We start from the raw sequence: 22,234 nt of genomic DNA on the forward strand, positions 1-22,234 counted from the left end.
AAGACATGTTTTGATGGCCGGTTCTCCCTTTGCTGTCAGTCCTAAAAAGAATGTTTGTATTTTCTTCTCAATAGCTTGGAGACCAAAGCATTTACTTGTCTATATAAACCCATATGGTGGAAAGAAGAAAGGAAAACAAATATATGAGAAGAAAGTAGCTCCTTTGTTCAGCCTTGCCACCATATCTACAGAAGTCATAGGTAAGAATAAAAATGTCTTCTAATGTCCATCTGTGATATACTTCCCTCTTGCATTGGAGAATACTATGTAATTCAAAACTATTCACTAACAAAGCATAGTCTTTCCTTCTGCTGTAGTGGGAGAAGAGAGAGGGCTTCAACATCCAAAAATGTTATTTATAGCCTTATATTTTGCATTCACCATTATGTAACCCCATCAGGACCAAGCTCATTTTGGCCTTCAGGACCAGACCCATTTTTTTCAAATCTAACGTGTCATCTTATGTGGTAATAACTTTGGAATGCTTTTACCTATCCAAGTGATTTGGAGATTTGTTTTCTCGTGACCTATTGTACTTTATGTTAGTGGAAAAATTTGGTCGATAATTTCATTGCTTATTTGTGAAAAACACAAATTTAGAGAACATTTGAAGAAATTATGATTATTCTATTTTTAAATGTATCTGCTTGTAAAACAGATAGTAATACCATACAAAATAGTTACTAGTTAACATTTCCCATATGTCTACTTTGTTTGCATTTGTTTTTTAAATATTCTTTTATTTTTCTAGGACGTTACAAGGCTTAGAACTTTAGCAGCAATTTCTCACTTTCAAGGAAATTTGAAAAGGCTATATTTTCAGGAACGAGTTCAGTTCTGAAGTGGCTTTGAGGGCCCAATATATTATAAACCCCCATAAAACACCACATTTTGAAAACTGCACCCTGCAAAGAATTCAAAACAGCATTCAGAAAGTCTTTTAACCCTTTAGGCGTTTCACAGGAGTTGAAGCAAAGTAGAGGTGAAATCTACAAATTTCATTCATTTTTTGCCAAAATTCATTTGTAATACATTTCTTTCTGTAAAACAGAAGGTTTTACCTGAGAAACGCATCTCAATATTTATTGCCCAGATTTTGCAGTTTTTAGAAATATCCCACGTGTGGCCCTAGTGTGCTAATGGACTGAAACACAGGCCCCAGAAGCAAAGGAGCACCTAGTGGATTTTGGAGCCTTTTTTTTTAGAATATGTTTTAGGCACCATGTCAGGTAAAAAGAGGTCTTGTGGGGCCAAAACAGTGGAAACCCCTCAAAAGTGACCCCACTTTGGAAACTACACCCCCCAAGTAATTTTTCGCATTTTTACCCACAGGTGTTTTGCTGATTTTTATTGACATTAGTCTGTGAACATAGAACTTTCACATTTTTATAAGGAATAAAGGAGAAAAAGCAACTCAAAATTTGTAATGCAATTTCTCCTGATTACGGCAATACCCCATATGTGGCAATAAACTGCTGTTTGGACCCACGGCTCAGAAGGGAAGAAGTGCCATTTGGAGTTTGCAGCGCAGATTTTGCTGAATTGGTTTCTGGGGGCCATGTCACATTTGCAGAGACCCTGAAGTACCAGTACAGTAGAAATTCCCCAGGTGTGATATAATTTTGGAGACTATACCCCTCAAAGAATTTAATTAGAGGTGTAGTGAGAATTTTGATCCCTCAGGTGTTTTATAGATTTTATTAGAATTGGGCCGTGAAAATGAAGAAATATTTTTTTCCAATAACATGTAGATTTAGCTAATAATTTTTCATTTCCACATGGAATACAGGAGAAAAGACACCCCCAAAATTTGTTACACAAATTCTCCCCATATGTGGTTGTAAACTGCTATTTGGGCACAAGGATCTAAACGGAAAAAGCACAATTTAGTTTTTGGAGTGGAGATTTTACAAAATTGTTTTTTGGCACGATGTTGCATTGCGCTGAGGTACCAGTACAGTGAAAACCCCTGAGAAGTGACCCCATTTAGGAAACTACACCCCTAAAGGAATTAATCTAGAAGTGTAGTGAGAATTTTGACCCCAAAGGTTTTGCAGAAATTAGTACACAGTAGATATACTATTTCAGTGCCCAATGTGTTGTGCTCAGATCGTGCCACTTTAGGCACACACCCCATAAATTGTTAAGCGGGTTCCCCAGAGTACAGTAATACCCCATATGTGATCATAAACTGCTGTTTGGGCACACTGCCAGGCCCAGATGGAGCGCCATTTGGCTTTTGTAGCACAGATTTTGCTTGGTAGTAGTTTTGTTTTGTTTAGTGCTTTACTGGTGTTTCAGTTTTTTTTTTTTTTTTTAAATATCCTTTTTATTGTCAGTTTTCACATTTTCTTACAAACATTTCACGTAAGAGTTACATCATGAATGCGCAGCACGCAACTGTCATGGGATTCACTTTTAAATTAAATTCAACATAACATATAAACACACCAACATAGAAACATGGCATAATTGTCGATCTTCAGATGGACCAAACAAACATGACTCCCCCAACTCCAACACCACCTAGATCATCAATGAGTTTCCACTCATCCTTTCTCCCCCAGCTGGTTCACAGTTGCATCCTCCCTAAAACGCCTGCCAAGAGCTGCGTGCAGTACCACTTTGTGTACTGGAAAGGCCTAACAATTTCCACTATTTCGGCTGTTGTACATTGCGTTTCTATAAATACTTGCCACTTATCAAATAGCTTCTTGGTTCCCGTTTCCTTCCGCCTTTCCACCTCCACCCTCTCAAGAACCAATAACTGTTTCAGCCGTGACACAATCAATTCTAACCCCGGCGTGTCTGCCTCTAACCAGTGACTCAGGAGGCATCTCAAAGCTACCAGTAAAATCGTGTGCACCAACACGGGAGGTGATCTTACTCCTCGAGCACCCTCTTCCTCTGGCGGCCGCGCCTGATGGAATAGTAGCGCTTGAGGCGTCATTGGGAGATTCGTTTTCCAATGGTCCTTAATATATTTCTGTACCATCTCCCAAAATCGTTTCGTATGTACACACCCCCACACTCCATGCCACAAATTCGTCAGTGGTGTATTGCACTTGGGACAACTTGTAATGCGATCAGGGAAAGATTGTGAGGGCAAGATATTAAAGCCATATATAGCTGCATGCATCAACTTGAAATAGGTTTCCCTCCAGCTCTCATTTATCACACTCTTCCGTACCGTCTCCCAACCCCCCAGTATGGTCTCTCCTATATCTGGATCCTGAGTCCACCGTTCCCAGCTTTTAAAACTAATCCTTAATTGCGGACGAACAAAACTCTCTCTCAATGCTCTATACATTCCTGAAATGGTCGCCCGCCCAGTTGTTGGACCCATGACCTCATCCAGAGTGTGCGTAGTAGCTTCCTTACTCAAATCCCTGAGCCTGGAGGTACAAAATGTTCGTACCTGAAGTACTTGCAAAAAATTGACTCTATCTACTATGGGTCTGAGTTTAGCTGTGATTTCCTCCCCAGTTAACCACCTCTTTTCCTCTGTATGCATAAGATCCCCTGCGCTACCAATGCCTACCCTCCCCCATGAGGCAATTCCTTCCCCCTTGTCCATTCCCGGTAAAAACTCCGGATGACCGCTCAACGGCATATACTTCGATACCAGGTGGGGTAACCCAAACTGCTTACGTACCACTTTCCAAGCTAGAACTGTATCTCTCAATACAATGGAGGTTTTGAGACGGCACGGAAGAGAAGCGATTCTACAATGTAACAAAGCTTTCAGGTTCCAAGGTGAAGCATACTCCCCTTCCAGATCTAAATTGGAATAATTGCTTGTTTCATGAAGCCAATCTACTACATGACGCAAAAGACAGACCACGTTATAACCCCTGACATTCGGAAAGTTCACACCCCCTTCTTGTTTACCCATTATGAACTTGGTGAGTGCTATACGCGGCCTTTTTCCTGCCCATATAAATTTAGTGAATGAAGCCGTCAATTTCGAGACATCCACATGCTTCAATAAGAGAGGTAGCGTTTGAAAGGGGTATAGCAATCTAGGAAAACTAACCATCTTGATCAGATGACATCTTCCCAAGAGGGACAACGGCAATTGGCCCCATCTAGTGAGTTCCGCTTGTATTTTTTTAATTAACGGGGGATAATTTAAGCCATACAGAGTGTCTGGTACCCTCCCTATTTTGATACCCAGATAGGTAATGCAGTGTTCCACCGGTGATATCCCGCAACCCAAGGATTGCCAAAAGGTCTTTGGCAATGGCCTGCCCAACTCCAGCAGTTCGCTCTTAGCTATATTGACTTTGTATCCCGAGCATTGCCCAAATTCCTGCAAAAATTGAAAAACCTTCCCTAAATGCTCCTGAGGGTTTGACATAAAAAGTATGACATCATCAGCGAACAGGGCTAATTTCACTTCACAAGATCCCACTTGAATGCCTCTGAACATATCCGATTCCTCCAAGAATCTGGCCATAGGTTCCAGTGCTAGATTGAATAGCAGGGGCGACAAAGGGCAACCCTGTCGTGTTCCTTTATGTAATTGGAAGTGATCTGATAGGAACCCCGAGGAGTGAACACGTGCTTGCGGGCTATTGTAGACTCCCTTCAGGAAGACCCGGAAATCTCCCTGAATGTTCATTTTGTCTAGCACCATCCCCAGCCATTCCCATTGTATGTTATCAAAGGCTTTCTCTGCGTCTAGCGCTAAAAGTGCCGGCCTGGTACCTGGCTGGGGATCGTGCCTGACTGTTTCTAGCACCGTCAATACCTTGCGTAAATTTGTCACTGCAGCCCTGCCCTTTACAAAGCCTACCTGAGATTTTCCCACCAGTATGGGTAGATACATAGCCAGTCGATTGGCCAAAATTTTTGTGAGCAATTTCTGATCTTGATCTATCAGCGAGATGGGGCGGTACGACCCCGGGTCAAGAGGATTCTTCCCCTTCTTGGGTAACACCTTTATATGCGCTACCTTGGCCTCTGCTGGTAAAGCTCCCGTTCCTAGTAAAGTATTATAATATGCCACCAAGGTAGGGCTGATTTCTTCTCTCAGAGATTTGAAAAACTCCCCTGTGAATCCATCCGGACCCGGGGCCTTTCCGTTAGATAATGTTTTAATGGCGCTCCAAACTTCCTCTAGTGTAATCTCCGCGCTCAAATGACCATTCTGCTCCTGGGTGAGCCCTGGCAACTTCACCTTCTCCAAAAATTCCCTCCCTTTTTGGAGATCTATGGGTGTTTCTGAGTAAAGGGCTTGGTAATATTTACTTAATATGGTATTGATTTTTTTTGGGTCCGAGGTAGGAGTTCCGTTTGATTCTTTAAGTGTTGAAATATGTGCCGGTGCATACCTCCCCTTTGCTAACCGCGCTAATAATTTGCCCGCCTTATTGCCGAAACGCATTAAATCCGCATCAAATTGGGACCGGTAAATACTCTCTCTTTTGTCTAACCATTGATCAAACTGTCGCTTGGCTTCCTTCCATTCCTCCCCCAATAGCATTGATGGCGAATATAGGAATGCTGTGTACGCACGCCGCAATCTGTCGCTCACTGCCTTGTATCCTTCGGTCGTCTTACGTTTAAGATTAGACATATACTGCATGATTTTCCCTCTTATTACCGCCTTGGCTGGCTGTACGCCAATACAATGACGGTTCCGAGCGATGCGCTACATTATCCCCATCAAATTCCATCCACCACCCCTTAAGCTTCTGTGTAAAGCCCTCACCCTTTGCCAGAAAAGCGGGAAACCTCCAGATAAAATCCGTTCCTCTAGCTACTGTGTCAGCCAATGTAATGGTAACCGGAGCATGGTCCGAAATAACTAGATCTTCAATTGCCGCTTCACGTAAACGTCGCGCCATTGCGTCACTAACTAACAAATAATCAATACGCGACCATGACTGATGAACATGAGAGAAATGTGTATATTCCCGCGCATCTGGATGTAAACTCCTCCACGCATCTATTAGGGCCGTGTGTCTTAAAAAGTCGGGCAAGATCCTATCTCTGCTTCTCTGCGAACTAGTCCCTGCGCTCCTATCCTCCTTTGAAGACCTTACAGAGTTAAGGTCTCCCCCTAAAATCAAAAACCTAGTGCGATCCTGCTGGAGTTGGGTTTCCAAGTGACCAAAAAAACCAGTGTTAACCGTATTTGGGCCATACACATTATAAATACTGATGGTTTCCCCTTCATGCTCTATCACTACATGGATCCAACGGCCCTCGTCATCCCGCTCCTGGGACACCAGTGTAAACGCAAAGTTTTTATGTACCAGAATTATAACTCCCGCCTTACCCTCCCTTGCCGACGAGCCAAAAACCTGACCCACCCAGAACTTTTGCAAATACTTAAACTCCGGCTCGGTAAGGTGAGTTTCCTGCAATAGGGCCACATCAGGATGCAATCGTTTCATGTACCTTAAAAGTTTGGTCCGTTTCTGTGGGGATCTCAGCCCTTTAACGTTCCAAGAAACTATTTTCATGTTATTGGACCGTGTTTAAGATGAGCTAAAGTGCCTAAAAGTCGTGTGGAGTCCAGGGAGTCAGATCCGTCTTTTCCCAAGAGCCATGTACAAACATTAACATTAACATCATAACCAAACCCTGGCTTGTAAGCCAGAACCAACAAGGCCAACCATCCCTTACCTAACAAAATCATAAAATCACCTGCGGCAAGGGTTAGCAGTCCCTTAATACCCACTGGTGTATGTGACTTCACTTTTTTCTGTTATGCCAGAACGCGCCCCTCCCTCCCCCTCCCCCCAGCCTGCCTATATGGCTCCTTCCATGAGGAAGTAACACCTGCCCTTGCCCCCTCAGTACCTCTTTGTCGCCTGCGCACCCTTATGTACATTCCCTTATCATTACTTTAACAGCCTAGAGTCCGTTAGGATTGCATCCTCACATTTCCCTATGAACCTTGCTTCGCTTCAAGGTTTCCCTACCTCCGTGTCCCCTATCTCCTACCACAATTTCCCTCAGTCTGCCATTGTAACAGATAACACTAATCCCTTGCGTGGGGGAGGCATTGTATCACTCCCGGTCAATCCCGCCCACCAGGGACAATCTCAGATCCTGATCTAACTCCCTCACAAATATCTTGCAGTGAAAATGCAGGGAAATATCAGAATGCATATACTTCAACCTTGATAACATTGTAACAATAGGTCAACTATTGACCGGTACATAGTGCTGTATAAGACCGCAAAATATCCCCCTCAATAACTTTCAGATTGTCTGTAAACTTATCTGTAGCTGGTCGGAATCTGCAATTGGTCTACAGCGTCCACAAAATCATCATCACAACAGCTTAAATAAAATGCGCCAAAAAGGACTTCGTCCGCCAATCAGGAGACGTGGATCGGGTGCGGTCCCGTGTTCGCCTCTGCGGCTTCGGAGAGTCCCCTCTATTTCCGGCTCGACCCCCCCCCCCCGGGATCTTCCAGGTGTGGGCATTAAGGCTTCTGCCCAGGTTCGCTCCATATTTAGCCGGTTCCATTTTGGCTTCTCTCGACTTGCGCTGCGGACTATGTACTGGACTGTGACGCTCCTCTTGCTGTGATCTGTTCCCACAAAGCTCCGCAAGTGCGTCCTCCGCTTCCTGTGGAGTGGTGAAAACCTTATTCCGCCCGTTCTCTTGAAACACCCGCAGGATGGCTGGGTACTGCAGGCTAAAGCGTATTCTCGCTTGGAACAGCGCGGTGCAGATCTTGCTGAAAGCCCGCCTTCGTTTTGCAACCTCCGCCGAGAAATCCTCAAATAGTAGCACTTTCATGCCCATTATTTCCAAAGGACGCAATCTGCTGCGGAAAGCTTTCATGAGTGCCACCTTGTGATTGTAATCCAACAGTTTGAAGATCACTTGTCTGGGACGATGTGAATTGTGGTCAGCTGTTGCTGGGAGGTTTCTGGGGTCCGGCCCCACTCTATGCGCCCTCTCCACCCGGCATAGACGGGGGAGACCTAAGGCTTCCGGCAATGTCCTCTCACACACTCGTTGCAAATCAGCAGATATCACCGCTTCTTTCAGCCCCACCAGCCGCAGGTTGCTCCTCCTGGAGCGATTTTCCAGATCCTCCACCTTGTCCCCCAACTGCGTAGTAACAGACAGCACCCCTCTGAGTTTGGATTGCAGGCGTTCATTTTCATCCTCCAGCAGCGTCATACGCTGTTCTAACTCATCAGCTCTGATAGTGACTTGTGCCAGCTCCGCATGCACGCGGTTTAGAGAATCTTGCACCGTTTTTTCCAGCGCCTTTTGCAGGTCTGGCGCTATCTGTTTGGCTACTTCACGGGCCAGGGTTACATAGTCAATGGCTACTGGAAGAGCGGACAGTACATGCTCTGCCGGGCTTGAAAGCTGGGACTGATGGTGCTGCAGCTCATCTTCCTGTGTGTATAGCAGGGTCGCAGTGGCGGGAAGCGCCGCCATCTTACCTCCCTTTACCACGGCCGCGGCTGATTCCTCCATGGCTGGCTTCTGCGCGCTTCTGAGGAGGTACCTGTCCATACAGGCACCACCGATGATGTTGCCGTGTGCAGGGCTGGTGACTTCCCCGCTGATTATCGTCGCCGTAGCGACTATTGCGAGCTTACAGGCTGGACGGGAGCGGGAGCTCAGTCACTCGCGTCCTGCATCCCCAGCGCCGGAACCGGAAGTCTGGTGTTTCAGTTTAAAGGTGGGGGCATATGTAAGCTGGGCAGAGTACATCAGGGTATATGTAAGCTGGGCACAGTACGTCAGGGTATATGTAAGCTGGGCAGAGTACGTCAGGGTATGTGTAAGCTGGGCGGAGTACATCAGGGTATGTGTAAGCTGGGTGGAGTACATCAGGGGATATGTAAGCTGGGCGGAGTACATCAGGGGATATGTAAGCTGGGCGGAGTACATCGGGGTATATGTAAGCTGGGCGGAGTACATCGGGGTATATGTAAGCTGGGCGGAGTACATCGGGGTATATGTAAGCTGGGCGGAGTACATCGGGGTATATGTAAGCTGGGCGGAGTACATCGGGGTATATGTAAGCTGGGCGGAGTACATCGGGGTATATGTAAGCTGGGCGGAGTACATCGGGGTATATGTAAGCTGGGCGGAGTACATCGGGGTATATGTAAGCTGGGCGGAGTACATCGGGGTATATGTAAGCTGGGCGGAGTACATCGGGATATATGTTAGCTGGGTGGAGTGTATCAGGGTATAAGTAAGCTGTGCGGACTACATCAGGGTAAATGTAAGCTGGGCGGAGTACATCAGGGTATATGTAAGCTGTGCGGAGTACATCAGGGTATATGTTAGCTGGGTGTAGTGTATCAGGGTATAAGTAAGCTATGCGGACTACATCAGGGTATATGTTAGCTGGGTGGAGTGTATCAGGGTATAAGTAAGCTGTGCGGACTACATCAGGGTAAATGTAAGCTGGGCGGAGTACATCAGGGTATATGTTAGCTGGGTGGAGCGTATCAGGGTATAAGTAAGCTGTGCGGAGTACATCAGGGTATATGTAAGCTGGGCGGAGTACATCAGGGTATATGTAAGCTGTGCGGAGTACATCAGGGTATATGTTAGCTGGGTGTAGTGTATCCGGGTATAAGTAAGCTATGCGGACTACATCAGGGTATATGTTAGCTGGGTGGAGTGTATCAGGGTATAAGTAAGCTGTGCGGACTACATCAGGGTAAATGTAAGCTGGGCGGAGTACATCAGGGTATATGTTAGCTGGGTGGAGTGTATCAGGGTATATGTTAGCTGGGTGGAGCGTATCAGGGTATAAGTAAGCTGTGCGGAGTACATCAGGGTATATGTAAGCTGGGCGGAGTACATCAGGGTATATGTAAGCTGTGCGGAGTACATCAGGGTATATGTTAGCTGGGTGGAGTGTATCAGGGTATAAGTAAGCTGTGCGGACTACATCAGGGTATAAGTAAGCTGTGCGGACTACATCAGGGTAAATGTAAGCTGGGCGGAGTACATCAGGGTATATGTTAGCTGGGTGGAGTGTATCAGGGTATAAGTAAGCTGTGCGGAGTACATCAGGGTATATGTAAGCTGGGTGGAGTACATCAGGGTATATGTAAGCTGGGTGGAGTACATTAGGGTATATGTAAGCTGGGCGGAGTACATCGGGGTATATGTAAGCTGGGCGGAGTACATCGGGGTATATGTTAGCTGGGTGGAGTGTATCAGGGTATAAGTAAGCTGTGCGGACTACATCAGGGTATAAGTAAGCTGTGCGGACTACATCAGGGTAAATGTAAGCTGGGCGGAGTACATCGGGGTATATGTAAGCTGGGCGGAGTATATCGGGGTGTATGTAAGCTGTGAGGATTACAAATCCTTTTCTGTATCACAAGAAAACTATTCCCTCCCTAGTAGAGTTCTTTTCCACTACCTGCAGATTAAACACTTTATTTCTTCCTTGATATGATCTAGTCCTGCTCCTCTGGCACTTCTTTTGAACTACGTTTTCGTCAGAACCCGCACACCCCGGGCACTATTTCTCTTTTGTATACTTGTCTCTCCCACTCTCAATTTGGCCGTCAGCTGCATTACGTACGAATGTGGGAAACCGATTTATGTACAGTACTAACCAACTCCAATTGGACACAAATTTGCCGGCACTAGACATTTATTGAGTACTCTTATGCTTAAAACTAATATCAAGGTCCTCACGAGATGGTACCGGACTCCCTCCCATATTGCTAAAGTTGCCCTGGAATACTCACCCTTTTGCTTTAGGGGGATGTCAGGAGACATGTTAAATACATGGTACTATTTAACGAGTTCTGGAAAAATCTTGTGAACATAATTCATTCGTTTTTGCAATTTGTTTGGCATGGTCATCTTCCAATGCCACAGCCTTAAGCAAATTCTAGTAACCGGCACCTCTCCTCACTGAGGGCTCTGTAGAGAAGAGGAATGGGATCAGATCTGCCCCAGACTGCATGCAATTTCTAAAAGTGTGCCCCAACTGTAGTTTAAAGGCTATATACACCTTTTTTTTAAGCTAATTTTTTTTTTAATTAAATCTACTTTTTTTTAATCTACTTTTATAAAAAATTGTTTTTATTATTTAAGATACAGCTTCTATGTATCATATGTGTGTGTCTATAGAAGCTGTGTCGTTCTATGCCTCTGAACTGAGAATGAGTCCTGAATGTCTGACACACAGAATCCACCTAATAACCATCACATCTAAGTTTATAACTTGGATGTTTTCGATTACCTCTGAATCCCGTGTGTTAGAGACACGCAAGAATCTCTCTCAGCCAAGTCCTCCATTCAGCTACACAAAGGCAGAACGATATTGATTCAAAATATAGCTGATACATAAAAGCTGTCTTAAATAAAAAAAAATGGTTTTTACTTTTTAAGTAAATTTAAAAGTTGATAAACACAAAATACATTCATTTAATAAAAAAAAATTTGCTTACAAATGTGTAAATCACTTCTAAAGCTGTGTCAGTTCGATTTATTTTTTCCGTCTCTAAAGCAAATCTTGCCGCGACTCTCTAATGGATAGAATGGGTGTTGGTCTTTTGTTTTTTCCTGAATACTCTTTCTTCTCAAATATTGATTTATGTGACGCATGTCATATTTTTACTACATCAGCTGTTGCCTTATTAAAATAAAAAGGACCCTGAACAAATATCCCACTAGGAGTAAACATGTTTCAACTTTACCATTACACACACCAATAATGTTTTGATTGTGGAATACTTAATTCTCAATATTGTATTGTACTTTTTTTTTTCTCCTTTTTTTTTATTTCCATTTATTTGATGGGGAGGTGTGTGTATTTGTTTTATTGAGTTAAAGGGAATCTATCACCCTTAAAAATATTTATTATTATTTTAACTAATTAAAACCAGGTAGTGAATTTATATATTTTTTTTCTAATCCGTTTTTTTTATTTTTGGGTTGTAGATTTTTCTGTAAATGATTATTGGGGCAGCCATCTTACCTGAACTGTTAACAGCATTTACATAGATGCTTTACAACATCCACATGGACGATAGGAACCTGTGAACAGGAGGGTACAGACTGACCTCTATGGGAGACTTTTCTAGGCATGCTCTGTGACCTGTGTAGAAAGGGGGGGGGGAGAGCTGTGTCTATCCCATATTGTCAATGGTGGATCCTGTGTTATCTATATAGAGGTGTTACCTGTCATTGTAATCCTGCCTGTGATGATGAGATGATTGCTGAGAAGTGATCTCTACAGAACAGGAAGTGTCAGTCTAGTGTGAGGCTCAGAGGCCAATGCAAAAACGGCAAGATTTCAGGTTTATTCTTTAACATAGATATTTACCGTATAATATATAAAATAAAAATTCTTAAATATGTTTCACATAAAAACTTGATTTCAACAATCGGTCATTTTCTGATGACACATTCCCTTTAAGGTTATTTTAATTAATGTGGAAGCACAGCTGTCTTTTATTGTAGGGAATATTCTAGATCATTTCCTATTGTACTTGCATTGGAGGAAGGTTATTGCTCGACTGCTAATCATTAGTAATGTTGCTATTGGAACATGATGACGGAATGCCATTCACAGCTCAGGCGCATTCTGCAGTTGTCACCACTAATGATACAGTGTCAGATAAATGGCACATAGCTGTTTTATTTTTATCTTTATAATTGTAGCAACATCTTAGAAATCTGGAACTGTAGTAATTATCAGCTTTGTCAGTATTCCCATATTTCATCTGCTTTCTTTCAATCCTCTTTAATTTAAAGGGATTTTTCAGTTTCCTGTGCATTTTTGCTGGCACCAGGTAGTTCAGGCAAATTATTAATTGACAGAATATAACAAAAAAATTGTTACCTTTCAAAATAATGCTACTTGTTTTATTTACTCCATTTAGATGTGATAGATATATTTTACTTTATTTTTATAAGAGTATCCCAAACCTCGAACTAAGTAAGAGAATTAACTCCTACATTATGTAATCCTGTGTGAAGTAATTAATTAAGGTCATCTTTAGTAGGGCTATGAAGGTATCTGTTAAATTACATAGGATATTTGAACACTTTTGTGTTTATAATGGAATCCATATAGAAGAACTTAACAACACTCAAACTTTTTTGATGCAATTAAAGTTTAATTTTCTAATCTAATAAACCATGGGAATGTAAAATGGATATTTGACAATTTATTTTTTTCGAAGACTGGACATTTCGGTCCTCCCGGACCTTGACCTCTAGTATGGCTATGATGTAAATAGAAAAGCACGTGAGAGCAATTACCACAAATGTCCTATAAATTATGCAAAATATATTTTTCTGATGATTTTATTCTATGGTAATATTTGTGGTTATGGCTCTTATGCGCTGTTCTATTTTTATCATAGCGATACTGGAGGTCTGGGCAGACCGAAATCTACATTCTTTGGAAAAAAAAATTAAACGTATCGCCAAATATCAATCACGCATGAGTTCCATTGACTTCCTCTATATGTTTTATGGGATTTCAATATGCACCAATCAGAGAATTCTGGCGTGCTGATCAATTTTTATTCAATAACGGAAGCCATGATGTGACGTATGTTTTCATACGAATCCCGGTTACTTTACATGAGGTCCTTTCGGATTCTGTTATCCTATACAGAAAGAATAGCACTGCAGAATTGCTGTAGAAAATAAAAAAATAAAAAAAGGTATAGCAGACAGAAACTCTAACGTGGGCTCCTGATGCTAGTGTTAATAGCACTCCTTTGTTGCTTTTCGTTTGCCTCAGTATGTGTGTGCCAGTTATGTTTTTTTTCACTGGTGATTTAATTACCTGTAGTTTAGAACCATTCTGTGTTTGCTGTAATAGAAATCTGCTCTTCATACACTGATTTCCTGGTCTATTTGCACTGATATACAGCGGCAAATCTAAACAAGCAAAGCTGCAGTGTAAAGCAGTAGGCACAGACAAGCTAATGATGACATAAGGTCAAGATTTCAGATAACCTCACTCGCATTGGACAAAACGACTAAGCAACAGTCATTGGGGAGCACTCTGGCGTAAAAATATTTTTGCATGAAAATGTAGTGACTTTTCCCATTTTGACACCTTCCCCGCCTCTTTTTAAAACAGGGGTGAGACTTACAGGTGGCTCAACAAATTCACTATAATTTGTCAGAAGGTGGCATAAATTATTGCAGGAGATCTACACCTACTCATAACTGGCGTAGATTTCCTTTACGGACACACGGACAGCCATAGATGCGCCTAATTTTTTAAGGGATGTTTGCCTCTTAATAAATTAGATGCATTTTACCCCAGCGCTCTTTATATTAAGACTCGCATATGAAACGACAATCTTAAAACATTTCACCAATTATTCTTAGGTGTGCTGTAATGAAGTAGAGCTAAAAATGTAGCTAAGCAGCCAGCACTAAAGAAAAAAAATAGTGAGTCCAGGGATACTATCTGTGCATTTAAAGAGTAACTACACTTTTATCAAACTTTTGATATGTCATAGAGACATATCAAAAGTTTGGATTGGTGGGGATCCGGTGGCTGAGACCCCCAATGTTGATGATACGACGGGGCAGAAGTGCTCAGCTGAGCGCTTTGCTCCTTTGGCTGAGATGGGCGCTCCTTGTCAAGCTGAAGACGGCTCACGTAGACGTTCTATGGAAGTCGTCTTCAGCCTCATGAGCGCTGGTCACAGACAAAGGAACAAAGCGCTCAGCTGAGCACTTCTGCCCCTTCGTATCATCAACATTGGGGGTCTCAGCACTCGGATCCCCACCAATCCAAACTTTTGATATGTCTCTGATAGTGTGGTTCAAAAATATTCCCTTTGAGTTAGTGCCAAGGTTTATATAGTTCTGAAAGTTCCTCTATGAATTGCATTATTTTTCAGTGTCACCTGATAAATGTAATTTGATACTAGACTTTTCATTTGTTCTCAACTTTTAACAGTGACAGAATATGCAAATCACGCTAGAGACAACCTGTACGAAGTCAACTTAGAGAAGTATGATGGGTAAGTTTTTTTTTTTTCCCCTTTTAAAATGATTGCGCTGCACATTTTCGTGCGCTATAATCCTTTAACATAACTTTTTAGAAATGTGAATTTGTACAAAGAAAAGGGATAATCGGGCGCCTGTAGACCTTTTTTTTTTTTCTCTTTCTAAACTATTGTCATTGGTGTGGGCTTCTACTGATAGAGGAAAAAGGCATGCGGTGTATAAGGATTGGTCTTTAGCTACAATGAACTATTTTGTTGCTTAACTCTTGCATCTGGAACGTTTTACCCAGGGCTTCTTTCTAATTTTGGCATTCACTGCATGTTAACAGACCTTACGGCCAGGATTAAAGAGGCTCTGTCACCAGATTAAAAATGCCCTATCTCCTACGTCATTTTATCGGCACTGGAATGTAGTTAACAGCTGTGTTTTTTATTTTGAGAAACAATCTTTTTTCAGCAAGTTATGACCTTTATTACATTTATGCAAATTAGTTTCTTAATGCCCAAGTGGGCGTTTTTTAACTTTTAACCAAGTGGGCGTATTACAAAGAAGTGTATGATGCTGACCAATCAGCATCATACACTTCTCTCCATGACACCGAAGCTTGTTTCACTGAACAGCGTGATCTCGTGTGACGTCACTTCCGCCCACAGGTCCTTCATCTCTAGGGAGTTCTATATGCTTACCTGCACTGTGTGATGCTGTCGCCTCCGCTGCTGCTGCAGATCCGACGACTGTAACCTCTCATACGCCTGGAGACGATCTATGTTCAGTCTTCAGACGCAGGGATGAAGGACCTGTGGGCGGAAGTGACGTCACAGCGTGGTCTCGCGAGATCACGCTGTTCAGTGAAACAAGCTTTGGTGTAATGGAGAGAAGTGTATGATGCGGATTGGTCAGCGTCATACACTTCTTTGTAATACGCCCAATTGGTTAAAAGTTAAAAAACGCCCACTTGGGCATTAAGAAACTAATTTGCATAAATGTAAAAAAGGTCATAACTTGCTGAAAAAAGATTTTCTCTAAATAAAAAACCACTGCTGTTAACTACATTCCAACGCCGATAAAATTATGTAGGAAATAGGGCATTTTTAATCTGGTGACAGAGCCTCTTTAAACATGCAGATTTTGACTTCCAGATTTTTTTCGTTTTTTTTTTAAGCTAAAGTCAGAAGTAGATTCAAAAGTAAGGAAAAGTATAAAGAAAAGACTGATCCATTTATTTTCTTTTGTGTCCACTCCTGTATTTGACTAATAAAAACCTGAACCAAGAACTGCATCAAAACTTGGTGTGTGATCCTAAAGAAGACATACCTGAAGAAATAGGCCCTTAAGTACACAATAAAAATGTTTTTCTTTTTTCAACTAGTATGCTAAGTTTTTGGGCTTGACACTACAGACCCAAAGCACGGGGCTGATCTGCTTTGATGATCTAAAAAAAAAAAGTGTTCTGCTTTTTATAAAGTTCAGTTTGGTCATTGGAACGTTATATGGATCTAAATTACCATTTACGTCAATGTTCACAGATATGCACACTGTAAACATTACTGGGGATAGTGATTTGGATTTGAGGCTGCGAAAAACTCGGCAGTGGGGCATCCTCCGTCTCTGGGCCTGTCACGTCAAATACTGATAACGGCAGAGAGATAAGATATTAAAACCTGGGGTTTTTGTTTTGTTTTTCCCCTCTTTCTCTAATGTACAAAGGGCATTTTATATATTAGAAGGGTTGTCTCACCAAGACAATACCTTTTAAAAAAAGAAGCCGGAGCAACCATCATCGGGTCCAGGTTTTTGTAACCCCTGACCATCAGCTGTTATTGCTGGGGAGACTGTGACTGCACATTTATTTCCCCTGCAGTGGGTACTAAAGGAAAAATTTAGCATGTAGCATTCTGGCTTTTAGAGTGTCGGCTCTATGGCATCCATGTTCTCTATTTGGGCACATAGACCGGGGTTGTCGTTATGAGACAACCCCTTTAAATCTAGTTGGTATCATTTAAAGCTCACATTGAATAGGGGAGCCTGTGTATGATGGAATTTAGTCCGTCCTACACGTGGCAATAAAATCCTATTCCAAATCAACAGAGTTCCACTTGTTCTGTATAAAGACTAATCACAGTCTTATTGAAAGAAATACTCAGGCCATACATTATGATTTTTGCATTATCCTATTTTTATTACTAATAAAGCCAGTGACGGGTCCTATCTGGAAAGTTGCTGGTTTAAAGACTGATGTTTCATATCTCACTGCGAATGTTTCTTTTAATCCCACTTTGGCAGTTTGAGGTTGGATAGTGATCAACCATTTTCTGTGTCTTAATGCTGATCTGGACATAAGTGGTAGACTTGGACTGCTAGGCACATCAGTTGACTGTGCGTTACAGCTCATAGCCATGCTACAATTGCTAGTTAAATGGGAAAAGGCTTGAGTTGTATTGAAACCATGGTCTTCATCTCTGAAAATAGGCCTTGGGAGGAGAAGACATTGGGAAAGATATATTTAAGCACTTACGCTAGTTTTCTAGCGTTAAAAAGTCAAACAAACATATTGGCGCACTGCATGTTTGCACAAAATTTGCAACCTTTCACTTCTATCGCCACTTTCTGAAAGTGGTGCAAAATATGGGTGGGGTTTAGCGGGTGGGGCCTCCTCCAGAACGACAGATTTAGCGTAACTTATACCAGAAATCTGCTTAATATCACACAAATCTATATCTGCTCATAGCAGGCGCATGGACAGCCAAAGATGGGCCAAATCTATTAAGAGGCATGCACCTCTTAATAAATTCTGCAAATTCCATGCTGACTTAGTTTAGTTTAAGACTAACATTTGAAACGCCAGTTTTAAAAGGGTTGTCCAGGATTAGAGGAAAAAGCCCCGGTTCCATAGGCAACGATCACAAGGAGTTGCCGGTAATAGTATAGTATAGGAAGCAAAAAAGGAACCACAGTGGCGCTGCGATTTAAAATAGAATGGATGCTACGCGTTTCAACACCGGACTGGTGTCTTCGTCAGGTGGGAGAAATACATACAATCAACATAGATGGATATATATATATATATTTATATATATATATATATATGTATGAATGAGCGGGTAGACCTCAAGATTATAATAATGAATTGATCTAATACGTTGGAACAGCGAGCCGAAAAAAATGCCAAAGGGAGGCGGGTCAGAGTTCAAAGATCAAAGCAACAAGAGGCTGGTTGTATACAGCCACGGAAGAATACAAGTGTATAAACATTAAAACATTAACAATATGAAACATTGTATGTGTAAAAAACAAAAGCAATACAATAACGGCAATACAAAAAAGACAAGGTTATTATAAATCTAAATATAAAAACTCACTAGGGTAGAGAGGAATGACAGCTAAAAGCAGAGCAGTAATATGATAGAGCTTGATCGGGCGTCAAGGCAACCGCAGGGACTACGGGAGCCAAAGGCAGTAAAAAAAGAGGACATGAACCGCAAGATGACACGCAAAAAAGACAGTCCATTTTGATGGGAAGGAAATAAGGGGAAAAGTAAAAAGATAAAAGAAAAAGGTGAGATAATATGCAATTTTGGAATATGTAACAAATAATAAACAAATGGAAATGTAAGACAATGGATAGTACATAGGATAAATGTAATAAAAATATAAAAAGCATCTTACATGCCACAACGGAAAGAGCCTTTTATGGACGTAAACATTTTGTCCGAATTTGGTTGGATATTGCGCAGTTTACTAGGTGCTATTAGATTCCTTAGTTTTTGCTCTTCTAAAAGTAATTTTAGGTTTGACTGGAAGGAGCGTTTTCATGAATGGATCATTAGTCAAGATATGCCAAAGTTTTTGTATTGTGTATGCAATTAATCTGCTGCCCTTATTAAAGGAAGTGATAAAATTGCATCTATGATCCATATGTTTGTCTTTTTTTGTATCATGGGCTGCAGGATTTACACATTCTAATTGGATTAGTTGACTTGCTTTACCAATTCACTGAAGTGATACGAGTAAAATATAAATCTTTAATTGGTAACTCTCTAAAAACAGGGGTACAATCACCACCGTGAAAAGCCCCACCGTGTGTGTTAAAAACGTGTTAAAAACGTATTAAACAAAAATACTCCAGGTCCTGATTCAATTGTGAACCCTATATACCTGGATGCATCACAAAGATACAAATTGGAATCAGCGTTTGCACATTGGTATAACAGTGGTTTAAACCCTCAGACACACTAGAGCCCGCGATTACCGCAACAAAAACTCCTAATGCTCAGGTACACAAACAATGCCACTGTCTCCTACGCTCTAATTCCTCACTTGGAACCAACTCTACGCGTTTCAATATACTTATCGTCAGGGGTCTGTAGCTTGATAAGTCTGGCCAAGAAGCCAGCGATATTATTTCAGCAGCAGATATTCTGCTGTACACCACGGAAGCATGCTCGCATAGATATCAGCGGCATGCTTCACTACGGGACTCTGAGTTACTATGTACATGTAACTCCTCCCCCTGGCTTCGGCGGCGCACTCCCTACCAGCCTATCACGCTCACCCACCAAGCTCGTGATGACTGACCATGTGACCACCAGTGTCACACTGACCGCATCAAACCGAACGCGCAGGCGTAGTGGAGGCTGTAGGAACACCTCGTTGCCGCTCAGGAGCTACTTTAAGTCGAGGATGGAGTATAACGATAATGAGTTTGGGTATATATTGCGGATCAGCTCAGGCCCACAACCGGACTGCCATTGATAAAACAACATCCCTGTATATACATATTGCATGGAGGATTGATACAATGTCCACCACACTTGGAACCTTAAATCAATTGCTAAACACAAACACCACGTCTATTATCTTTGATGGCATAATGCAAGGCGCTACACAAGAATTCAGCACCCTTAATTAAACTCAAAGGAAATTTTTATTCTTTAAAACCTAGTTTTCAAAAGATCACATTCTTTAGAAAACTCCTTCTCACTAGAACAGTTTTTTCGTATCCTCCTGAACTGGCCAAACGGTAAATTTTTTAGCCAAGGAGGGTAGTGAGCGCTCTTGAAATCCAGATAACTGTTTACGTCAACTGATTTAAAATGAGTTTTTGTAGTGAAGGAGTGGCCAGTCTTCACAATTGTGAGGTCAAGAAAATCTATTTTACTGTTTGAAAATGTATGTGTGAAAGTACATACAATGTTTCATATTGTTAATGTTTTAATGTTTATACTTTTGTATTCTTCCATGGCTGTATAGAACCAGCCTCTTGTTACTTTGATCTTTGAACTCTGAGCCGCCTCCCTTTGGCATTTTTTTTTCGGCGCGCTGTTCCAACGTATTCAATCAATTAATTATATAATCTTGATGTCTACCCTCTCATATATATATATATATCTGTTGATTGTATGTATTTCTCTTGCCGGACAAAGACGCCAGTCCGTTGTTGAAACGCGTAGCATCCACTCGATTTTAATCACTATTAAACATGAACTTGGGTTCATTTTCATCCTAAGCAGCGCCACTGTGGTTCCTTTTTTGCTTCCTATACTATACGTAGACAGGTGTGGCACTTTTTCGTGAAGAAAAACACTGTCTTTCTAATCCCGGACGATCCCTTTAATATATTTCCCTCATTAAATCACACTTCAAACTTCTAATAATTTGTGCGTTTCATGAAAAATGGTCGGACAGCTCAACATTTAGTCAACATTTGTTGCAGTGTATTCACTCCATTGCCGTTCGAGCTGGTAAGATTGTGTGTGTGTGTGTGTGTGTGTGTGTGTGTGTGTGTGTTTTAACTTAAATCTCTTCTCACCTGCAGCGTTGTTTGTGTTGGTGGCGATGGAATGTTCAGTGAAGTGCTTCATGGACTCATAGGCCGGGTACAGAAGGATTCTGATGTCGATCATAACAATCCCACAGTGTCATTATCTCGGTGCAATATGAGGATTGGCATTATTCCTGCTGGTAAGGGGACTAATTATGTTCATGCTGACCTCATATTGTTCTGCTTCATTTGTGATTTTTGACATTGACTTTTCTGCTCAGTGATGCATCTGATTTTAATATTCCATATGTGACCTTACACTGCTCACAAAGCTATTTTAAGTATGGTACCGAGCTAGCATATCAAAATGATTATACATTCTGATTCATGCTAGAGTCAATGAGAAATATACCGGGTGCATATACTCATTAAGTTTCTCTGCTTCTGGGCAGGGTCACTTATGTCATCTTCTTTCATGCTTTAGTCAATCATTTTATACTTTGTATGTAATTTTCCTGTGCCTAAAAACATTTACTTTGTGTGTTGGAAATGTTTTAGTAATGTAAACATAAATGCATTAAGCAAAATAAATAACTTATTTTTTAATTCGATTCACGGTCTATAAACGAAGAGTGAATGAGCTGTTAAAGGAGTTGACCAGGGAACGTTTTTCTAAAAAGTCTCCCCCAGCTTTGGTTTGCCTGCCCTAAAACTCCCTACATACCGTCTAACCATTTTCTGTTTGATCTCAATCGTCACTGCTGCTCTTTCTATTTGTTTACATCCCTAGCTTCTGGTCCTGGCTGTTTCCTCTCTTGTAATCCACCATACCCATGATCTCTTGCTGTAGCTGAAAAGACAGTTTACAGTCCCGTCCCGTCCCCCCGCCTTCCTCCCTCCACAGCATCCTGGCCAGCTCTCTATGTTCACAGGGTCTCTCTATGAACACTGTCACCCAGCTCCCTCCCTGCACACTGTCATAAACAACCACTAATAATCATCATGCTCCTCTGTGTATCCATCTATCCCTGCTCCAATTACAGGAACCTATCTCCCTCCCCAACCCCCTTTCACAGCCTGATAGATGTAAGTCTGCCCACTCCTCCAATGTGAGACATCTTGGTACACGCAATCCAGTCAGCACATCTTCATCCACTGCTGCTGTCCTGTATTACAGTGAAGCAAACACCAAATACTACTCCACACAATGGTAATAGTTTTTTGTTTACATAATTTACCATAAATGTATGTAAGTCTCTGTCTCGATACCTCCTAACTATCAAGTATTGCAAAGAGGGATAAACGATGTGGCACGCGTAGCGCCGACACAACAATTATTTTCTTTTAAACCCACGGCTCTAATCCCACCCAATCCCCGCCCATACACACTCTGTTCAGCCCACACAGTATCATTCTTCCATAGTGGTTTCCCACAGTATAATTCCCCTATAGAAACCCCCACACCGTATAATACCCCTACAGCTGCCCCCACACAGTATAACGCCCCATAGTGT

The 22,234-nt window shown here is 41.8% G+C and overlaps 1 protein-coding gene across 2 annotated transcripts in view; it reads left to right on the forward strand.

The window, feature by feature from the left end:
• CERK (ceramide kinase) overlaps positions 1-22,234 on the forward strand; it is a 97,812-nt gene that overhangs the window by 42,703 nt on the left and 32,875 nt on the right. For both annotated transcript variants that reach the window (XM_075857225.1, XM_075857226.1), the window contains 3 exons: positions 75-200; positions 14,910-14,973; positions 20,775-20,920. In XM_075857225.1, the coding sequence (XP_075713340.1) occupies positions 75-200; positions 14,910-14,973; positions 20,775-20,920 (336 nt within the window). The remainder of the gene's footprint in view (positions 1-74; positions 201-14,909; positions 14,974-20,774; positions 20,921-22,234) is intronic.

This window comes from Rhinoderma darwinii, chromosome 3, assembly GCF_050947455.1.
Source record: "Rhinoderma darwinii isolate aRhiDar2 chromosome 3, aRhiDar2.hap1, whole genome shotgun sequence".
Classification (NCBI taxonomy): domain Eukaryota; kingdom Metazoa; phylum Chordata; class Amphibia; order Anura; family Rhinodermatidae; genus Rhinoderma; species Rhinoderma darwinii.